Source organism: Lonchura striata, chromosome 2 (genome assembly GCF_050655825.1).
Source record: "Lonchura striata isolate lonStrDom1 chromosome 2, ASM5065582v1, whole genome shotgun sequence".
NCBI classification, from domain to species: Eukaryota; Metazoa; Chordata; class Aves; order Passeriformes; family Estrildidae; genus Lonchura; species Lonchura striata.
The window spans coordinates 21,747,837-21,770,207 of NC_140704.1; the positions used below are offsets into that span (position 1 = coordinate 21,747,837).

At 36.8% G+C, this 22,371-nt stretch overlaps 2 protein-coding genes across 12 annotated transcripts in view; one reads left to right on the plus strand and one right to left on the minus strand.

Annotated features, from left to right (window-relative positions):
• The window catches only part of RUNDC3B (RUN domain containing 3B), a 44,823-nt gene extending 41,607 nt beyond the window's left edge, over nucleotides 1-3,216 (plus strand). For both annotated transcript variants that reach the window (XM_085566395.1, XM_021551740.3), the window contains 3 exons: nucleotides 979-1,125; nucleotides 1,483-1,598; nucleotides 2,614-3,216. In XM_085566395.1, coding sequence (XP_085422521.1) covers nucleotides 979-1,125; nucleotides 1,483-1,598; nucleotides 2,614-2,759 — 409 coding nt within the window. In that variant the 3' untranslated portion in view covers nucleotides 2,760-3,216. The remainder of the gene's footprint in view (nucleotides 1-978; nucleotides 1,126-1,482; nucleotides 1,599-2,613) is intronic.
• A 2,693-nt stretch (nucleotides 3,217-5,909) lies between these two features.
• SLC25A40 (solute carrier family 25 member 40) lies at nucleotides 5,910-22,318 on the minus strand. 10 transcript variants are annotated; one of them, XM_085566420.1, is made up of 12 exons: nucleotides 22,148-22,318; nucleotides 21,148-21,266; nucleotides 20,294-20,353; nucleotides 19,018-19,124; nucleotides 17,157-17,224; nucleotides 15,453-15,577; nucleotides 14,082-14,255; nucleotides 10,739-10,755; nucleotides 10,345-10,426; nucleotides 8,651-8,731; nucleotides 6,171-6,394; nucleotides 5,910-6,049 (listed from the first exon to the last, which is right to left on the minus strand). In XM_085566420.1, the coding sequence occupies exons 2-11, from the start codon at nucleotides 21,239-21,241 to the stop codon at nucleotides 6,279-6,281; spliced, it is 924 nt and encodes a 307-aa protein (XP_085422546.1). In that variant the 5' UTR covers nucleotides 21,242-21,266; nucleotides 22,148-22,318; the 3' UTR covers nucleotides 5,910-6,049; nucleotides 6,171-6,278. The 10 variants fall into 10 exon arrangements, with proteins under 10 accessions (XP_085422546.1, XP_085422584.1, XP_085422576.1 ...); XM_085566458.1 differs by having other exon boundaries at nucleotides 10,739-10,848; nucleotides 22,148-22,168; XM_085566445.1 differs by lacking the exon at nucleotides 5,910-6,049 and adding an exon at nucleotides 9,818-9,911 and having other exon boundaries at nucleotides 6,339-6,394; nucleotides 10,739-10,848; nucleotides 22,148-22,316.
• Nucleotides 22,319-22,371: the final 53 nt, after the last annotated feature.

Genomic DNA, 22,371 nt, shown 5'->3' on the forward strand with positions numbered 1-22,371 from the left:
TTTGGGGTCAGTCCTGTTTAACATATTTATGGATGATCTGGATGTGGAAATTGAGATCACCCTCAGTAAATTTGCAGATGACACTAAGTTGGGTGGGAGTGTTGATCTGCTGGAGGGTAGGAAAGCTCTGCAGAGAGATATGGACAGATCTGATCGAGGGCTGAAGACAACTGCATGAGGTTCAAGAAGGTGAAGTGCCAGGTCCTGCCCTTAGGTCACAGCAACCCCTGCAGTGCTACAGGCTGGGGAAGGAGAGGCGTGAGGGCTGTTTGGCAGAAGGGGCTTGGGGGTGCTGGTTGGCAGGTGGCTAAACATGAGCCAGCAGTGTGCCCAGGTGGCCAATGGCATCTTGGCCTGTGTGAAGAATAGTGTTGATTGCCCTGTACTCAGCGCTGGTGAAGCTGCACCTCAAGTACTGCATTCAGTTTTGAGCCCCTCACTCCAAAAAGGACATTGAAATGCTGGAATCTGTACAGAGAAGGGCAGCAAGGCTTGTGAAGGGTATAGAAACCACATCCTGTGAGGAATATCTGGAGGAGCTGAGAGTGTTTAGTCTAGTGGAAGCTCAACAGGGACCTCATCACTCTACAGGTTCCTGAGAAGAGTTTGTAGTGAGTGGGGGTCAGTCTCTTCTGCTGTGGCTACAGTGACAGGACCCAAAGAAATTACTTCAAAATGAGACTTAAGAGGGAAGATTCAGATTAGATATTATAAAAATTTTTTTCACTGTTCAGGTGGTCAGGCTGGAATAGGTTGCTCAGGGAGATGGTGGAGTCACCATTCCTGGAAGTGTTTGAGACATATGGGTCTGGGACTGAGTGATGTGGTTTAGGAGTTACAGTGGCAGTGCTGGGTGATGTCCAGGACGTTGCTTCAAATAAGGTCTTTTCCAACCATGATGGTTCTATGATCATCTATGTCCTGGTTTTCCTTTATCTTGAGGAATTGCATTTAATAGACTTTATTTTGTATTCACAGAACTGTGCTAAAGAATAATGACTTGAGATCAAGACAAGAATTAACTACTCACCTCACCAATCAGTGGCCTTCCCCAGGAGCTCTGGATGTCAATGCTGTTGCCTTGGACACTCTACTCTATAGAAAGCACATTCAACAATGGGATGAGTAAGTTTCATATTTATTTTGATTCCCCTTTAGCAGAGCAGGGAAACTGAAAATTTCCCTCAGCTTTGGAACATATCCTATTGGAGTAATTTGTAGCGTGAAAGATCACTGGTAACTAAAATCAGTTTCTCTTGTTTTCCATAAAGATTTTCTTCCTTTGGATTAATTTTTTTAATAAGGGCAGGAAAAGAAATCATTGCTTTAAGAAAGAACTGGCTTTGGAAAGAAATAAAAATAGTGTTTAAGAGAAGAAAGATTAACTGTGTAGGGTTTTTTTTAGAAAACTTTTTAAGGAGAGTTGAAGATACCTAGTTAGATCTTTATATTTGTTGCTATCAAATATTGCTTGCTTTGCAGGAAAAGTTTTCAAAGTCTGGACCAACTTTCAGCAGAAGTTAGTCTTTCTCAATCCTCTCTGGATCCAGGTCACTCACAGGATGGGAAGCAAGATGGAATTAACTTGTTAAATGAAGGTACAGAGCCAGTCTAATGGTTTCCTTTAACTTTGTTCTTCATAGCTCTGAACTTCAGTCCCTGTGAGACAAATTTTCAGTGTGAAGAAAATACACATTGAAAAGCATATTTTTCATTGTTATATGAAGTGTTTCAGTTTCCCTAAGGACTCTGTTTCAAATAAGTTTGGATATATGAAAATACCCACCCTTCTCCTCTGTATTTAAAGCTAAGCTTAGAATGCCTTGTACATCTCTTCCTTCTCCATCACAGAACCAGTTGGCTTCACTGCAAGGAGGATCTGCTGACATCTTTCTGCTATAGCAAACTCCTTATGTTTCCTCTTTTTGGTTTTAAAAGAATGATTAAATGCATTGGATTTGCAGCTACCAATGTCTTTCTTGCATCTTGCATTTAACATTTATTTGGAGATGCAGTGTTTCCAGTAAAATAGAGAGAGGAACATGATATGAACTGTCTATATAAGTGTACTATATACATACACCCCTTTCAAAAGCACCCCTGGATGCTTATTAAAGCTTAGCTGCTCCATCTTGTGGACAATTCTGAAAAAGCAGGGAAATGTTGGAAGAATTGTGAAATAGTAGTATTTTGGGTATAGAATATAAATTCTTATAAAATAATCCTTTTTGTATCTCATCAATTCAAAGTTTTAAATAGATTTGCCAATACAAAGCCTTAGTGTTATGTAACCATTAAACTTTCTTTTTTTTTTTTTTAAATATCAAAGATAAAAAAATTGTGGTTTTTTTTAATTGTAAACAATATTAAAATTAATTTAATTCAAGACTGATTTCAGCCCGGCCTGGGTAGGGATCTCTGTACCACCTGGATAGGGAAAGTGTGGTGTAAGTTGTCTTGCCGGTCACATTTATGGAACATGCCTGTGCTGAAGTATACCATGGAATTCACAGCAGTGTAGATGAAAGAGCTTTTTCTGATCTCTCATTTTTTTATGGTCAACTAATCTTGTGCTGCAAAAATTAGTAGCTTGATTCTTATTTTTCTTCACAGGAAAGGAAGACACTCCATCATTGCTTGGTCTTTGTGGCTCTCTTACATCAGTAGCAAGCTACAAGTCTCTCACAAGTCTGAAATCAAGTGAATACCTTGCAAGTCCCACAACAGAGATGACAAGTCCAGGCTTAACACCATCTTGAGATGCACACAAGAAGGAAGAGCTTTCTGTTGTATGCATTAGGTTTATGTTCCATAAGATGACATGCAGTGAAGACTACTAGTTCCGAGTTAAAAAAATAAGCTGCTTTATTTTTTCTTGTCATGTATACCTTTATAATTCACAAATTTGGTCAGTTTTCATTTGCTTTTTCTTCCCCCCAGAGGACTTTTCAGATATTCTATTTTAGTCTGGAATTATTTAAATCTCTTGGTCAGGTAAAGAATGTATAATCTGATGTTCATGACTAGTTTTTAAAATGAAACGGTTGGAAATCAGACCCATACTTAAATACCATCAGCTTTGTTTCTCCTTGCACTAGCCTGGACCAGCTCTAGCCACTGTACTCTGCAGTGCTTTAAATATTTATCAACTCCTGTGGAAGAGACAGGGAATCCTGAACACCAGTCTTTGTAGGCAAATAAATACCTAAAAATCCAGCTTTTCATCTGTGTATGTTGTATAGAACCTCAAATAGCATATTTAACCTATCAACAGCTTCTCTCAAGTTGACTCAGTGTTAGGTTTTGCACTTAATATCATGGTACTTAGGAGATGTCCCAGTCACACTGAAACACAAACACTTGAAATTGCATGTGAATAACGAATGTAAATTGATCATATAAATCAAGCATACATAGAGATTTGTAAATGGTGAGCAAACTCACTAAATGCTATTAAATGGCCTGGGTTACAGGTAATCTAACATTATACAAAAAGTTTCTTGCTGAAAAGATGGGGGCTATGGATGATGGGGGTAAGCATCTTGCGAAGTTTGGATTCCTTGTTTATTGGCAAGATCCCAAGAAGAGTGAAAAAGGGGAAACAATGTAATGACTGTATTTGTGTGTTAAAATACTTTTCTCATCCCTGTAGTAGTGCAGTAGGTATTTTTCTTGCTTAGGTAATACAGCAGAAATTCTTTTAAGTCAGTTTTCTCAAATTATTTGCTGCTGATTTAAAGTACTAATAGGAGAAAAAAAAAAAGGGAGACATTTTTTTAAATGTAACTAACTTTCCAGATTACCCTACAGTTTCAAAGTTTGCAAAATAATTTTTGAATTGCAAACTATATTCTTAATTCTTTGTAAGATACAATGGATCCTTTATCTATGAATTTTGCTAATCAAGGTAATGCTTATCAGTATGATTAGTAACTTTTTAAACAAAAGTGAAATGCATGTAAGTATGTTGTATTTATAAGTGCTAGGGAAAATGCTTTTTTGTGCCAAAGAAGTTTCATAAATTGTTTACATGAGTAGCTGCAATACAAGACAGATTTTTAATTATTGCTTACTCCTAGGTGTTTACAGTATGTTACTACACTGTACAGGTTTAGTTGATTTGCCTCTTGTGATGGTACCTTGGCACTACTACTTTAAACTGCATCATATGGTGGGCTTGAAAGAAAGATTAATTCTTACTTTAACTGAAATATTTAGTCTTTTTAAGTAGGAGGCTATGCATTTCTAGAATTCAAGGCCCTGGTGGATTTAGCTAGAGGATAATAATCCATCTCCTCAACTCTAGTGCATGCTGCTGAAGGACACTACATCCATGGCAGGGTGCACAATCGCTGATGCTATTTTAATGCAGAATTTTAAAGCAGTTTAACAAAAGCACCAGGTCTTTCAAGCCCTTATGTACCCACACAGGTAATTTCTCTGTAATAAACTCTGACCACTAAATCCTTTCATACACCTTCAGAATGTCCATTACTTCATGGAACTTTTTTTTTGTTATCACATTAAGCACCTGTTTCTTGAGTAACATTATTAAATATAAATTTGTAAATTAGAGTTGCATTTTTACTACAAATAAAATGAGGGAATCCAGATTCCACAAGTTAACATTCTGCATCAATATACAGTGATTTAATTTGTCTTGTTTGCTGTTAAACACTTCTCGTGTCACATCAGTGTTTTGGAGGGGGCAGTAATCATGATCTTCAGTCATGTTCACTATTGGCTCTTTTCTTAGAGCTAAATGTGTTGTTTAGCTGAAGTCTTTTATGTAGTCTGACACGTGTTTCTGGGTGTCATTTTGTGCATGGGCAATCAGTTATGTGCATCTTTCTCAGTTCTAAATATAAACCATTTTTTAAAAAATAATTTTAAACTACCAAAACTGTATGTTTTGTTGCCTTGATGTTCCATAAATGTTGCATGTAAATTAAAAATTTTGTATCATCACTAGTTACAAGTTATTGTCTTTGTTTTAATCACAGAGGATGAAGTAAGACCATTCTGTAAATTACAGTGTTACTGAATTTATACTTTTCTTGCAGAAGGGGGAGACTGGTTTTCTTGCTCTTTATCATTCGGTGTCATCCAATATCTGCTGCTACTATGTTCTCTTAGGCCTTATTTTGTAAATTTACATTCAAAAGTCACAGTGAAAGAACGGTGTTAAGCACCTCCTCTGGCAGCACTCTTGCCTAATGTGGTACCTGATGTCTTTCCAAGTAGAGCATTTTCCAGTGTGTGAGGAATTTTCACCGTGGTGAGCGCAGTGCTGCAGCTGTTCCTGCCGGCAGTGCAGCACACTGGGGCAGACGTGGCTGTGCCTGTGGCAGCAACCTGAACACGCTTTTCCCTCAGAGGGGCGCAGGGCTGAGCCAGGCTGGCGTGGAATCGCCTCTCCTTACGCCAGCAACCTGGGCCTTCCTAGGCAGGTGACCCCACAGCAAGTGTGCATGGCCTGGCCCTGCCTTGGAGCAGTGTGACAGTGACCACTTGCACCTCCCCGAAACATGTGTGTTCCTGCAGAGCACCTGAACAGGCCTTTGGCTTCAATGCATAGGTGTGCTTTCATTTCTTCGAGTATTACGTTAAACAAAAAGCACCTGCTGCCCCATCAGTGTATGTACCATGCTCTCTCAGTGTCTAATGAACATAAGTATTTTTCTAGTTTTACAGAATTTTTCATTTAAAATAAACCTGAGAAGCTTTTATAATACGCACTTATACAAAATACAGAGCTGCAAATAACAAACGTACAGAATGAAACACATAACAAGCAGCAAGAATAAATAAGTATTTATTGAATTCACTCTGTATCAACCTCCGTGCTGAGAAATAAATACATCTTACACTTAGAAACCCAGAACGTTTTTAAACATAATTTTAAAACCCAAATAAAATGTTTAATCATGAATGCTTAAAATTTAACACAGTGGAAGTCATTCTTCATTGCTATGTCCAGCCTCAATTTTTCTTCTTTTTCTCCTTTCTTTTTTCTTTTGTTCTTCCTTCCTTTCTTTTTTCTCTCCAGCTGCAAGAGAAGTCATAAAATCTTCAATGATAGTTTAAGGGTGATATGCATTTTCTTATTCTTATTAAAAAGAGTGAATTAATCCTTTGTGAAAGTTAAAAATGAAGCTTTATTTAGTTACCAAATGTAACAGTAGAAATTCACTTGGAATTCTAAAAAGCATCTTCATAGATTTAAATTTAGCACAACTTCCATCATATACTTTGCCTTCATACAACCGGACGAAGAATTATGGATGTTGATTCTTTTTTTCGTTTAAATGAGAAAAGAAAGACTTTCCATATTCGTAGGTGCTGATCATTATGGCACAAGCAGGAGCAACTTTAAACAGCCGTGGAGTAATACCTGCCCAGAAGAGAAAGGGAATTATTCACTGTGGGAACTCAAAATGTCTCTCAGACATTTTTAGAGGTTCCAGGCCTTGGTCAGGAGCATTTTAGATCATGGCAAGCAGCTGGAAACAGCTGTGATTTTGAGTTTGAGCCATGGAATAAATTACCAACTTTGAAGGTGGAACAAGCAGTCACAAAGGGTTAGATAGTATAGTAAAAGAAAGCAAAACAGAGGGGAAATTTTTTAGTATTGTACAGGGGGGTTTTAGCACCTATACAGGGGGGTTGTTATTTTGTGCATAGGAGTCAGAAATTCTAAGATAGAAAAAAGTGGGCTGATCCTGTTCTTCCTCCTTCTTCTTCCTTGCCTCCATATTCTTAGTAATGTTAGCACTCACAAATTAGTTTAAAGTAGAAAAGCACTTAGTAATATAGGTAGTAAGTATTAGGGAATAACTGTAAACATGTAATACATAATATATCATATAAAAGATAGCAGCCCTAAGTGGGGGAAAAGAAAAAGAAGACACCAAACAATTAGGGTATCAAGAGAATATGCCTCTACCTAAGCCACTGACCAAAGGGCTGCAGCCCATGAAGACAATCTTTTAGATAACTAGCAATAAACTGCCTTAAAACCAAACATCAAAAGGCTGCAGAGTTCTTCTTTAAATGCACAAGTTAGAAGAAAAACTTCACCACCACACACAACCCCAAAATAAACCCAAAGTTCTCACAATTCACTATTACTTGTTTTCAGACCCAAGTGCTGCAGTACGTTGTGTTGATCACAATATATTGATACCATAGTATATCAGTTTAGAGCTGGGATTCCACCTGCTCACATGCCTCAAAATACTGAATTTACTGGCTGTAGGTATTACCACAGTAATAAGCTTATGCCCTCTCCTCTGCTGTCTTGTGTGGTCTGCCTACCTCAAGTTCATTGTGTCTCTGCCCCTTCTGACTCTGTGCAACTGGAGCACTTGGACATGCAGGGCTCCTGTGCTCCAGCACACCAGAGGTGGCCTCTACTAAGATGAAGAATCCTGGTCGCATTAATAAATGATGGAATTTAAGTGTTAAATGTTTCCCATTATAGTCAACTGTGATCTTGCCAGTGGAGGTTAGCAAGTGATTCAGTTTAGAGGAACGGAAATAAGGCTGAATATCCCCTTGTCCACACACAGCCAGTGCCTCTACTTCCCCTTGCAATGCAAAGACATCTGCAGAGAGCCAGCACAGCTGACACATGACCCATAGAGAACTTGTGTGGCTTTGGAACAGCAGCAAGGAGCCAGGCAGACTAACCCCAGTCATCCCAGCTGTGTGTGGCCAACTGAACTGGAGGGTTGGCTCATCAAGCCTATCTCTAAACTCTGCTACCCATGTGTCAAGACTGAAGTGTGTTTTAATCCATTAATTGAATACAGTATCAATATTATTGATACTTTGTGGTGTCTTGCATTCTGTTAGCATACAGTGTTCTGAAATACGCAGATCCTGTTACCCAGGTATGCCATCACTGTACAGTGAGGAAAGCAGTTTAATCTCTTTCAGCTAACAAGTCTTGCAAGCCTAATCACCTGTGCAGCCATTCACACAAGGGCCCCGAATGAGCCAGTGCAGCGTGGTGAAGGCCAGTAAGTATCCTGGATTTGCAGGATATGTCTCTTGCTGATGGTCATTTTAGCATGAACTACAATAGGATTTTATCTCAATATTATTTTAATCTTAGTATCTTGTCATTTCTGCCTCAGGCTGCCAGAGTCATGCAGGAGAGGGCCAATGTTTTCCCTTGTCTTCCTCTGGTCACCAACATACCTATAGAAGCTTTTCTTGTTGCCCTTGACATCCCTGGCCAGGTTCATTCCCTAACCCAATCTCTGTCTACTTGAACCATTTCTCTGTGACTTCCTTCTTGTGTCTGAGTTTGTCCAGGAGCTCCTCCTTCCTCCATACAGACAACCTGGAGTTTTCACCTGACTTTCTCTTTGCTGGGATACATTGTTCCTGAGTCTGGAGGAGGTGATTCTTGAATATTAACCAGCTTTCTTGGGCCTCTCTTCCCTCCAGGAGTTTATCCCATGGTACTCTACCAAGAAGATCCCAGGAGAGGCCAATGTCTGCATGTCTGTTGCTTTATATATGCAAACTATTGCATAGCTGACAGTTTTCACAGAAATGGAAATATATAATTTATGCATGTTAACATCTATAATTAAGAACATTCTAGTCTGAATTTTTTTAGAGATAGGAAAAAAATTACCTGCAAATAATCCAGTAATTCCATTTCCAGTAGCAATTTTCCTCATAACTGCCCAGGTTGATTTACTGTCCCTCTGTGGAACTCAATATAGTACAAGACAACAGTGAATTAGGCAATCCATGCAATGCCACAGAATGATATTTTTAGAAATCGGAGACAGTCACAGATGTAATTGTTAGACTTAACTCCTTTTGTTGTTAAATTTATCCATCTTATTTATACAATATGTTAAATTAATACAGTATGCAAATAGACAAATTGAAACAGCAAGACATGGAAAAAAACTGTAGTAAAACCTAGAGTAAGATAAATTAACAACTTCTACAGTCTTTACTGGATTGCTGATACAGATGAAAAAAGCCAAAGCAGTTTCATAGAATACATTCATTAGGAATATCCCACAGCCCTGGGAAGCCAAAAAATAGTTTTGCAGTCAAAGAGAGACAAAATACAGATGCATAGTCAGTGCCCAAGTCTAATAGTAACTGGATTTGGGCAAAATTAAACTGGCAGAAATTAAAGATTACCATAATGGAATTTTAAAAATATAAATTAATCTGGTTAATATTAACCTAATAAATGTATGGCAGATACATGTTTCAAAGCGGTGTAAGGAAGGAATTCTTATATTTATCAGCATAGGAAAATAATTAAAACCAGTAACTATTTATATTTAAAACTTTTTCAATACTTGTTCTGCAATCAAATGATAATAATTTTTTTCAATAATTACTCCAGGAAATAAAAATTTACCTGAGAGAATGAAACCTCATGCCAAAAAGTGAGGACTTATTTTCTAAGCATTTAGATTTTCTAAACTATTTTATTTTCTTTTTATTTTCTAAACTATTTGGATACTCAGCCTTTTTAATGGTCTGTAATCTTAAAGCCATTATATAATATTTAATAATATTTATTTAGGTTAATGTAAGTTCTTCACTGGTCCACATTCCAAGCAATAGAAAAAAAGGTATTATAAACCACTTCAATTTGGATAAAACAGAGCAGTGCTCTACTGACAAAAGCAAAACAGAAACTTCCTCTTTCATCCTTTAAAGATGTTGGAACATTCATTAACATGTCCTCCAAAATAATTTTTTTAAATCACATGAAAAGAAGGTGAAAAATACACAACCTAAGCACAATACTTTCTAGTCTAATACTTACCATAAGAAAATTGCTATGGTAGGAGTGTTGTTCTGAAGACTTCTTCAATTGATCACCGTTCACCTGAATGTTTGTTATGAAGTCACTTTTTTGCCTATTTAAATATAACTTGCTTCAATCATAGAATAGTTTGGGTTCAAAAGAACCAAAGAACCTTTATAAGGTATCTAGTCCAACATCCCTGCAATAAGCAGGGACATCTCAAATTTGAAATTAGTCTGCCTAAATGTAATAACTTTGGAGTCCTTTGTTTCAAATCTATACCATCTTATTAAGCTATATTGTTCTGAACTCATACATTTTCCCTCTTCCATGCCATTAATAAAATATGGTATTCTCCTATTCTCCTACATTTTATCTTATCTAGATACTACAATTTGGGGAAGAAAAAATGCCTGAGTGATAATATCTTTACATATACTTTAGAAGTGGCAATTATTTAAAATTCCTACCACAAGCCATACCCAAATACTAGGTTTTATTTTTTGAAACACAATTTGTTTTTTTTAGTCTTACCAGCAACTTACGTTTTAAGGTCTCATTCTCCCAAAGTTGAGTCTGCCTATGTGTTTTCACTACATCAAATGGCTGAGTTACAACAGCTGCAATCTATCAGGAAATCAGTTTTAATGTTACTGCACAAAAAATTAAAATTTAAGCCTAAATTTTTAAATTAAAGTGCACATACAATTTAAAACTAGATTTGATATTCCAAGCACATGATATTTTTAAGTCTTGTGTGTCAGAACATTGCAATTTATTCAGATTTATTTAATCAGGTTGAATGCCACATAGGTGTTTGAAGTACAAGTACCCCAAAATATACATTTCTGAGAGAAAAATCTAAAATCATACTTTTTAAAAATAGTTTATTAGTGCTAATAATAAAGAATAGTACTAAAAATGAAATTATATACTTACAGAGCCAGCTGCTGCTCCTGAAGTAAAAGAAACAAAAAATGTAGGTTCATTTGCACCAGCTTTCTTGCAAATCATCTTCTTGAAACGTTCATAATTATACCAATACAATGCTATGATTACAAAAAAATAAACTTGCATTACAACACGGTTGTATAACAAGTACAAAAATTCTTACATCAAGTCCAGATATAAGAATTCTACTGTGGCAAAAAATGCAAACAGAAACAAGAGCTGAAAGCATAATAAGTGTTCTATGTGATAACCTATGGACAGATGGCTGTGTTCCCCATGTTCTCCATATACCAAATTTCTTCAGGATACAAATTAGCCTAGTCATTTTGTCTTTCTCTTAGGCAACCCCTACCTTCATACAATCGAAACCCAGCAATATAAAACTCACTCAATTTAAAATAAATCAAAATGTAGGCTTCTAATTATTCGCTATATTTTCAGGCATATTCTGTGTTTCATACATCTCAGGAATTCTATAAAAACGAAATTCTATACAAAATGAAAATTGCTCCGGACTGCCTCATACTTTTTTGAGGCACTGTATAAAATTTAATTCCGAGAGAACAAAAAAATATGATTTTGCTCCCTGTACTAATAGGGAAATGCCTCTGTGGGGACTGTCAAACAACCTTTAGGAATAACATCTGTTTCTGTGACTATCTGCTGAGCTAAACTGCACTTTTTCTGCTAACTAAAACTTCAAACAATACACTACTGGGCTGAATTAGAGATTAATGCCTCATGGCAGTTGGTCAACTAAATACTTCAAATACTAAATACTGCTCCATATCCTGAAAGGTAACAATGCCTCATTCAGCACCGAGTTCTGGAGGTTGTGCCAGCAGAAAAATTTCAAAGCATCTTCTTGCCATCAAGACTACCAGCTTACATTCCTGGCCTCCAACATTTTGCAAAAGTAAAAGTAGGCAGTATCTCAGAAGGCATTCTGAGGATTTGAGGAGAACTTACTATTGAAATGTACAAAACCCTAATTTAATATAAATTATCTAAATCCAGCATTTTCTTAAGCACCGACAGGACACATCTCCCTGAACACCATTAACATTTATATTGCCTGTGACACTGCTAAAAGAAGGACTCAAATATTATTATTAAACCAGTTTTTGTGTTTATAAGCATTCATAACTTAAGTTTTGTTCAGCCTAGCTAGCATCCCAAGGAACATGCTTGAAACACGTAATGAACACTTGGGCTAGGAACAGAGTGGAATTCTAATAATCCTGTGCTTCTTGGGTCATGCTGTGCTGTTTGACTGTTTTCAACAGGACCTGCTTTCTCTACTCTGTGTTACACTGATTTTTACTCTTGAGATAGTGACTTGAACTCCCTGCAGCAAAGGTGCAAACTGAGAACCCCAGAGATTCAGCTGCTGTTGGGGCATCATTCAAACTGAAGAGCTCAGATTGAAGGCATAAAGGGAACACATCATAGCAGATAGAGAGCAGTTATGAGGAATAAATTATCAGGATATACTGTTGGAAAAGGCATTAAACAGTATTAAACAACCTTAGCTTTACATAAGCAGAATGTAAAGGTATTTGGGTTTTTTTAAAATACATTTTCCTTTACTCATGCTTCTACTTGCCTGCTCACTATTGGTTGAGTAGTTCTCAACATGCAGCTACTGCCTTATAGGTTAACTTGTGCCTCTACCATCATGCCCACAAAGCACTGGGCACAGGTTAGTGAGTGGCCACTGCCTGTCCAGGGCATGCCAGAGCAGTGTGGAAACTGACTAAAAATCAACAAGCCTGGCTCGGAGCAGTGGAGGAACAGCAGGCATGGACACAAGAATCTGAACAGGGCTGAGAAGAATGCACATCACCTTAATGCCCTCTTCCTTGTGCACTCCTTCTGATTTTCCCACTCTGTTAAAAGCAGCAGGAGGAAGGAAGCTCACCTGCTCCACCACACTGCTACAGACGAAAATCAATAAAAGAATGATAGTTTCTACTTGAAGTCAGACAGCAGGAACCAGATAAATAATTTGAGAGTTCCCTTACAAACTTAGAGAACAGCTTACAAGATAAATGAATTTGGCAGAGAAGAAAATAAATTGAGAATAAATATTGAACAGGAAACACTTCAGAAAAAAGATTCAGATTAATTCTGGCAGTTGTCTTTAGCCTTAGTGAAACCATGTTTTCATAGGTTCATAAGCCTTCCCTATCACAGAAGACTAAATTAAGTCCCATCAAGGAACTGGATCTTTAAGCGGGAAATATATTCCAATCTAAATTTTCAAGCAGTAGCTAAGTGAAAAAGAGATAATTATAAATTCTGGAAAGAAGACAGCTGAAATAACTTGGGTTCAGTTTACTCACTTAACTACCAACTGCAATTTTAAAGTAAAAACCCTCATTACACCCCATTGATGTCTCAGTTTGGTCCATGGCCAATTTAAAATTTACTTTGGGTACACATATCCTGTAACAGCCTAAACCAATGACCAGCCCACCAGATTGTTTGAAAACATAAATTAAATTAGATATCAGATCATCTTAAGAGTGAAGTAAGACAACAGAGATAGCAGGTCAAATACTTCAAAGGTTCTCTGACTTCAAAATCAGGTTTGAATAACAATCTTTCCAAAAATAGGCTTGAAGAATTTTTCTGGGCCAACATAAAGTGTTTAAAGATCCCAGGTACTACCCCAGTGACAGAAACTGCTTCAATGACAACTGATGTCTGATGATCCAAAATCACTCTGACAAAAACAGACCGTAAAAGGACAGGGGCTTGCTGGTGCTTTAGCAGTCTCCCCTGTAGCATCTGTCCCAGTTACCTTAAGGAATAGCCTAGGACTAGTTATGCTTTGAATCAGACTCTTCTTCTAGGCTTTCAGCTTTCGAGTCTTGCTAAAGAGTTTTTTGGAGCGGTTATACAAACAAATTCATCTTGACTTAAAAAAAAAATCTTGAAGACACTATTGTGTCACTCTCTGTACATGTTTCCAAATTATGTAACAGAACACTTAGACACAGCATGGTTATCAGAAAACAGCTACTATTTCTATCACAGAGAAAATTTCCAGCTGAAACTCTTTAAAAAGCAGTCATTGTGTAAGCTAAAGATGAGAAGAAAGAGTCTAAGTACAGAGAAAGGGAATGTAACAATGAATCCTATCTGGTGTCCACAAACAAAATGGGGGGTGGGAAAAAAAAATCACATCTTCAGAGAATTTATAAATAAAAACACTCAAAAGAGAAAAAGTAAATCTCAGTCATTCCTAAAGCCAACTATTAAAACCACCTAAAAACACAGAAAAATAATATAAAACATAAAAACCTGCATGGAGAATAAACCTTACCTGAGAAAGGAACATCTCTGAGAATAGTAGAAGTCCAGCCCTGCCACAGGGAGAACCACCCATCTGCAGCCACTTTGGTGCTGATACCCCGGTACAGCTGCTTGTAGGACGACCTGCGATACTGCAGTTGAGTTCTGATCAGCTCCAGAGGACTCACCACAGTGGCAGTACTGACTGCAAAGGAAACATGGCTTTATTAGAAAAATCAATATTTAATAGCACAATTTCCTGAACAGTCATGTCTCACCTTACTTTATGTATTTGATTTTTTTCAAACTTTCCTTGAACTAATTCCCAAAATAAGTTTCCTTTCCAACTAAGAAAAATGTGCCTATTCACAGTACCTACATTTCCAGTTTAGGGTTTTTTTTTGTTTGTTTTTCAATGCTAGCATGTTGAGAATCCTCATTTTTCAGATTTAACATATAAATAGGCTGAAAATTTCAAGTACCTACACTCAATTATTTTCATTAGTTGCCATTTTAAACTGTAACTTGAAGAAAGCGATCTTGATGTTTAAGGCTTCTTTTTGTGTTAAGGACAGAATTGTGGTTACAGATTTAAGCTTTTATTGATTTCTAAGCATCTTTGCCACTCTTATTTCAAACTATCAAGAACAATTATCTGATAACGTAACTCTTGCATCTTGCACAATGGTCAGTGAGTCATCATTCAGCAACAAGCTATCATCACACATCTAACAGACATTAAAATTTTTACTAGATCCAAGAATTTTTCTTCTGTTGCCAGAATATGGTTTCACACATGAATTTAAAATATGGAACAGCCTTGATAAGAACAGTGTACCACAAAATAGCAATTATTTTTCCATTAGTCTGTCAGTGCCCCCATGGTCGTCACAGGTAGAACATGCAACTGCATCATCAGACCCTCCCAAGAAATCCTTAAAATAAATTAGCTGAGTAAATTCTACAAAAACAGAGGGAGAAAAGGAAAAACAAAAGTAAGAAAGTATATAAATTCCATCCACATCATACAGCAGTAAAACCAGTACAAGTCCAATTTTCATCTTTATTATAATTACATGTGCCTTCCATTAAACCAAATGATAATGTTTATTATTAGATTGATGGCAGAACAGATTTAAATTAAACTGTCCTTGGTAGAAATCTAGAAATATAAAATTTGGAACCAGTTGTTGTGAAAGTGTTTCAGCAAAACCAGATCTCATTATTCCAGGTTAGAGGGTTCTGCTGCCCAAGAAATACTGGGTAATGACAGTATTTCTTCCTAGCCTACATTTAAACCCACAGCATATTTACTTTAAATAAAAGTCAAGAAAACAAACCCAAGGAAACAACATTAGAAGTATTATGTTCCAGTTTTCTCTTTAAACAGAGGACAACTTACATCTGCTTAAGGAACCTGCAATAACTGGAATGTGCTCATCATGCTTTCCTGGTCTATTTTTCAAAACTTCACACAGCTGATCATAGCAGGTAAAATAGACTGCTGTGGTAGGAACTGCCATTATTCTAAAATATAAGAGAGGAAATTTACATTAATACCAGGAAAGAAGGAAAATAAAATCAACTGTCTTGTATTGATATTTTACTTACATTTTTTAAAAAGTTAAATTTTCAGCTGTGTATAATGGATTAATAAAAAAGCCAACATTAATCCCATAGCTTTGATTCACTGCTTCTAGTTCAGAATTTCAAACCCACACATTTTCCAGGTTTTAATTTCATTAGGGAAAACCGTAAGTAAAATGATGGTAGATTATCTCAGTCAAAATTTATTCTAATAAAGAATGGGAAGTGAAAGATCTGAAAATGAAGAATTCAAACAAAATATTACACAAGTACTATTAACCTTAATTTTTATTTATGTAACAATTGGATATTATGCTCTTGATCAAAAGCCATGATACTACTTAAGAGACAATGTAGTAGCCAATGTAGTATGCACAAATATATGCTTTTTCCATACCAGTATAGTACAGACTGTAGTAGGAACAGATAGATTCAATAATCATTCAGTGTAGGGGAAAAGCACCACATCTTACTATAATCTGGCAATTACACTTCTGTGTTATGTCTGTGCCACTACAGCATGTACCACCATTATCAAAAATCACCAAGGACCATCATGCTTGGAAAACAACATGGCTTAGTTTATATCTTCTATTTGTGTGACTTTCTCCAGTAAAGAAGTTAGTTCTCTGCTGGAGAACAGAACACATGCTTTGTAAAAAACTGTATTAACTGGAACACTTCAGTCAGGTCCTAGGGTTTATATTTTGAAATTGCCACATACTGGAGGGTAAACAAGACTGAACTCCACCACACTTTGCTTTTTTTGTGCCTATACAATGAGCACTGTCTGCAAATCAAAATCTGCTTCTCACTGAGTACTTCTCACTTTGTGCCTTACAAGATACAAGTTTAATACACATCTTAGATTTGAAAACTTGATTTATTATAGAGGTCTTATTTTCTATCTGTACTGGGTTAATATGAATAAAAAGATAAAACACTTTGAGGCTGTTAAGCCTAAAGAGAAGACCGGGAGGAGATCTGATTGCAGTGTTTAAATGTGTAAATTGCTCTTGTAGAGAGAAAATTAATGATCTGTTTATCCAGACAGAATAAAACCCCAAAGTTCTCTGAAATAAAGAAGATGATTACAAAAATTAAGAAAGGGTAATGAGGTGGAACACCAGAGTATCTGGAAATAGCTGTGCTGCTGATAGCAAGACATTAAGTAACAAGATAAAACAAGAATGTGTCGAAGACTGACCCTCTCAAGTGACCAGGTCCCATCCTGAGATTCGACGACACTATCAAAGGAATGGTTATAGTAGGAAAAAAAACAAAGTATGAAAATTCTACTGATCCTGCTTAACTACAGAGAATGTATCAGGAAATTCTAAAACCAGACAAAAATTATACTGTCCATAGACATTTCTGATCAAACTGATTAGTCTGAAACTTCAGAATTGACCAAATTCTTAAAATCACTTAGAAATAAGCATAATATTTTGTCAAAAATAATTAAGTAATTTTTAACAATAACTTACAGCATGTTACTACAAAAACCCATTCAACTTACAGTGTTGGGGGAAGCCCACTCCACAGTGACTTAATTCCCTCTATTCGAATAATTTTCATAAATGCATCCTAAAATATAACCCAGCAAAGAGCAATATTTAGCTACAAACTTCTGTAGTTAGTAATACATTTTAGTTGGCAAAACACACAACTAATGTCTTTAAAAGTATGTTTCTAAAATGGCTTATCATTGTAAGATCCCAATTTTATAACTGCTTACACAAGCTATCACACTTAATCATGCAAACAGTTCCACTGAGTGGAACAAAATAATTTATGTGACTGAAATTAAGAATTTCCTTCCATCTTTATAAAGGCAAAGTACTAAGTGCTCATCGGTGACTGATAGCCCTGTGAATAACTATTTTCAGTACTAATATAGCATTGCAGCAATTTGTGAAAACTTCCCAAAAAATCCACTACAATATTCTTTTCAATATGTATCAGAGTTTCTAGGCATGAAATAGCAACTGATTCTCCAAGATTCTTCAATACTTTTTCTGACAACATGACCCCATACATGCAGTGTGTATACAAGCTTTCAATTATTATTATTACAGCTGTCCTGTATAATCTCAGGAGACTGACAGCAGAACAACACTAAACCTTGAAGATCATTCATCTGAAATCACAAGCAAAGACAGAAACTTTGTAATGTCAGGATACTAATTTTCTTAAAACATCTGGGGAAAGAGGTTGGGATGCAATGGATTAGAATACACCTAAGACCAGACATTATTACAGAGTCTCAAAAGATAGAGAGTCTGGCAGATCACAGAAAGGACTTAGAGGAAGGAAAAAGCAAATAGCTTTAGAGGAGACAGCCTTGATGAAATAATCCTGTGAGGTAAAAAGTTGAATGGAAAAAACAAAGAAATGGTTCATTACAACAAACCTGACTAGCTTTGAAAGGAAGCCAAGCATCCCTAGAGGTCCAAACATGGTTTAACAAAAAATACACATTTATACTAGCTGGTTAGTATCTTTATAACCCAGTTTCAACAAGTTTACAAAACAGGAAGGTAATAGATAAGACTAATTTTTTTTAAAAAAAGAAGATGAAGTTATATGATAGTCATTCTTCTTTGAGAATCAACTTGTTCTGGCAAAACCAGGCATAAATTCATGTCAAATAGAAAACTAAGAAACTTTCTAAAATTATATAGAAAATGCAACTGAAAAAAATCACACTTGTAAAGTTCTTAATTAAAAAAAAAACCAAAAACCTCTTAAACTGCTGAAGACACCTTATGCATTAATCTCAAGATTTTAATTCATGGCAGAGTCAAAAAAAATTGTCTAATGAACCAGCATGACAGTATCTGCCAGCAAGTCTGTTTCAAGTGTTTAGGAAAATGCTAGCCCTACAAGTCTAGATATTTGACAGGATAGATACTTCTCTGGATAGAGAACTTGACACATGGATTTAACTTTAAACACCACCTGCACCATTAGTTCAGCTGAGGAGCACACTGGGAGATGTGTGGGCACAAGGGCTGTAAGCAGGAAAGAGAAAATTATTACCTGCAATCATGAAAGAAAGCCTATTGTGCTCGTTCATAACAATTAGGAACTACTGCCAGTACAGCCGAAGTGGGGAAAATCAAATAATAAAGCCAGAAACCTTTGAGGAGAGCTGTGCAACTGCCTCCTTGTTCATCTTTAGGAAGGAATATGTATATTTTTGCAGACAGTAGAAGGTATGATCAAACAGCAGTGTAACCAATCTCATCAATCAGCAGTGTAACCACATGAAGACCTTCTCAAATGATAACAGATTCCAGTACAACCCAAAAAAACCTGAAAACTTTAGAGTATGCTACTTAAAAATGCAGTTTTATATACATGCAAAATGTTCTTACCCATGTCCCTTTAAAATGTCCAGGTTTTTTATACCAGGCTTTGCTGTCCTCACTTCCACAAACATATACATGATCCATAAGGCCATTGGAGTATACAAAACACTTTCCTAATAAAATGGTGTATAAGAATATAGTTAATGCTTATAAGATTGTTTTTAGGCAACAGCAATTTCAAATTGGATATAATGGCAACACAGATTTATTTCTGGTTAGTTACAGAGGGGCAAAATAATTTGGTAAGTCAGTAATGACAGATTAGGTCAAAGGAAAGAGGGTACAAATGTACCACTCAGACTGCCCAAGTAAATGGAACTGCCTTCACAAGGCTCCAAGAGACATATTCAGGTTATATTACCATCTGCTGAAAGGTAAAAGTAACAGAAGACCTATATATCACTACTGTATGTAACTGTGAACATCTTTCAGACTTTTAAATCTTTTATTAAGTAGCCTCAGCATCCAATTCAAGTGGAGGTATTGTATCTTGTTATTGTTATTATTATATCTTATCTTGGTCTGTATTTATACTAGATCATCCCCTCCATTTGTTTTTCATTTCTCCTACATTATGTGCTTTCAACCTGTTTGATAAAATATTATTGCCATTACAAAAACATACTTTAAGCTTCACATTTGCAGATTGCTGAAGGCTTTAGAACTTACTCAAAACCAGGATAGAAGGCACAAGTATTTTTCCTAATTTAATTTGCAAGTGTGACTGCAAATACCTCCACATTCAACATGAAAAACCAATCATCTTCTTTCCTTTTAAATCTTATTTACTAAGTACAAGTAAATAGTAGGAACCATTAGCACATCTCTGAGAGCACAATATCTTCATCTATTTAGAACCCAAGAGACAAGGGACTTGTTAAGACTTGTCCATTTCAAAAATCTCTGGATTCTGGAGGAGATGAACTTTGATATAACATCCTGACCACTTAAGCCCTCTGATGAAATATTTATTCATTTAGTAACAGCTTTTTATTGTTTGACTCAACTTAGTATTAGTTGTACATTCTGCCATAATAAAAAATATTAAGACAGAAAAAAAAAAAAGCCTGTTAAAAATGGTATAGATGTATGGGATTTTTTCCCACTGTGTCTGTTTAGTACATATTAGCCTGTTGATTTCCCCTGCCCCCACCCCCAGTTATATTAGAGACACAAAATCAAACATTCTGCACCTCAGCACAGCATTATAACAACTATCAGCTAAATACAAGAGCAAAAAGCAAACTGTGTCCCCCATTACACTACGTATTTGTTTGTTTACCTTTATGGAATGGATTCCTTTGGGCTTGCAGTCGAATTTTGATAACATCAAGAGGAGTTACTAAAATAAAACAGAAGTCATTTAGAAACACTCAGTATGCCCTGAAAATGTAGAAGTCTACAGAGGCTTTATCATGAACTTTTACAACCTTTTTTTTGTTTCGGGGTGGCGGGGCGGGGAGTAGGGAGAGAACCCCACCTAACAGATTTTACAGTGTTATCAAGCAGAGAGAAAAGGGATGTTAGCAGACAGAGACAATGCTATCAGAGACAAAGGACAACTACACACCCTATATGGTTTGCAAGATATCAGATCTATCTTTTCTAATTTACCAACAGCTGCATAGGCATGAAATATTAGAGATACACAAAGCTCATTCAAAAACCACTGTGTCATGTTGTCAGTTATTGCTTTTATAAATAGCATACCGTAAGGCAAACAAAATCAAATTTTGGCCTCTGGCATATAAAACAGCACAACATTCTTCATGTGTTTGTTCTTTTTCAATAAACTGACCATAATACAACTTTCAAGAAAACAAAAGTTAAATTCATTTTGTACTTTTCTTTTCTTGTTGCATGTAGCCAATATGTAAAACATTTGGGTTCTTGAAAAGTGAAGGTTTAGTGAACATTTCACTGCTTCCACTGCAGCCCTTACAACTGTCACAGGCTGAGACATGTTGAACGCTGTAGTGGCTGGGCAGCTGGGCCATCTTCCTCTGATTATATCGGCTGAGGGCTCGATTCCACATGTTCGTGGAAACATACATAAGGAGACCTCATGCTGAGTCAAACTGAAGAGTAATCACTTTGTAAGATTCTCTCTGTGGCCAGCTTCATAGTATGCCTTACCAAATAATGATGTAATTATAGCTCCACAACAAGAGGCTATTGCTTGCTGAGCAATGGTTAGTTTTTGTACATTGATATCACTCATTTCAGCCATGGCTTTATCTCCAGAGTAGAAAAACCTGTTAAGGAACAGAAAAACATATTGTAAGTCTACGCTCAAAATTTGCAGAAAAAAAGTCAAGGGATAAATATTTTCAATTTTCATTACTAAGTTATGTAGAACCAGCAATATTACTTTTCTACTTATATAGAAGCATCTCAGTAATTTTTGAGATTATTTGAGCCATATTTTGCAAGTAAGTTTTCTAAAGACAATAAATCTTAAAAATTCTTCTTAAATTAATTACATTTACATGTTCTTGCAAACCCCATTAAACGTTTACCACATATTGACTTTAACTGCAACAAAGTGTCTACAAACAAGCAAATAATCCTTACCAAGATAAACTGCCAGCCTGTAGCCCATAAACTGAAGCACTGCAGATTAACTGACCCAGCCCTTCTCTTGCTCCCATCTCCTCTGAGAGAAGCCAGAAAGGTCTCCCGGCTGAGCCCACCGCCTGCTAGTGATGACTGTGTGCCCTGGCACTCCTCTGTAACAGGCAGGGACTAGCTACTCATAATGCTACCAGCAAATGCTAATTCCTCGAATTCCAGCAATTTAGGAATGCATTCACAATATCTGCAACTAGCCAGGACAGGAGAAGATAATAAAAATACTTCAGAAAATAAAATCCTCAAATAGAGGAGTGTCTGTCAAAATGCATCGCTGCGCTTAAGTGCAGAAATAACTTTGTTAGAACCATTGATCTAAATTTTTCACTGGCTTCACAAGAATGTTTTGTTATTTTCACTACGCTTCAAGTTAGAAAGGATTAAGTAGCACAAACCAGCTCTGTCCTCTCAGGTGCTAACAACTGCAACGGCAGGTGGGGATATTGTTTATTTTTCAGGTATCTCTAACTCAGAAGGGGACCGCAGCCCAGAATTGCGTACATACCCGATTATCAGCGGCGCCGCCGGGTGCAAAGGTCTCCGCCACTCAGGCACGGTCCGGGCGGTGGCGAGGGGGGAAGAACGCCGCCACTCCTACTGCTCCGCCCGAGCCGAGCCCGCGCAGCTCGGTCCCCACAGCCGCCTGCCTTCCCCTGCTCTCCTTCCCCGCCTCCCTTCCCCTGCCTTCCTTCCCCTGCCCGCCTTCCCCCGCCCCGGGGCGGGCGGGGC

What these genes read in the sequence shown, in the direction of transcription:
- SLC25A40 (XM_085566458.1), bottom strand. Translation starts at nt 21,241, where the DNA reads ATGGCTGAAATGAGTGATATCAATGTACAAAAACTAACCATTGCTCAG. An exon ending in CAGAGATGTTCCTTTCTCAG is followed by an intron (nt 10,849 to 14,081) that starts GTAAGGTTTATT and finishes TTGTAATCATAG; the next exon opens with CATTGTATTGGTATAATTAT. An exon ending in CAGGAGCAGCAGCTGGCTCT is followed by an intron (nt 10,427 to 10,738) that starts GTAAGTATATAA and finishes ATTTCCTGATAG; the next exon opens with ATTGCAGCTGTTGTAACTCA.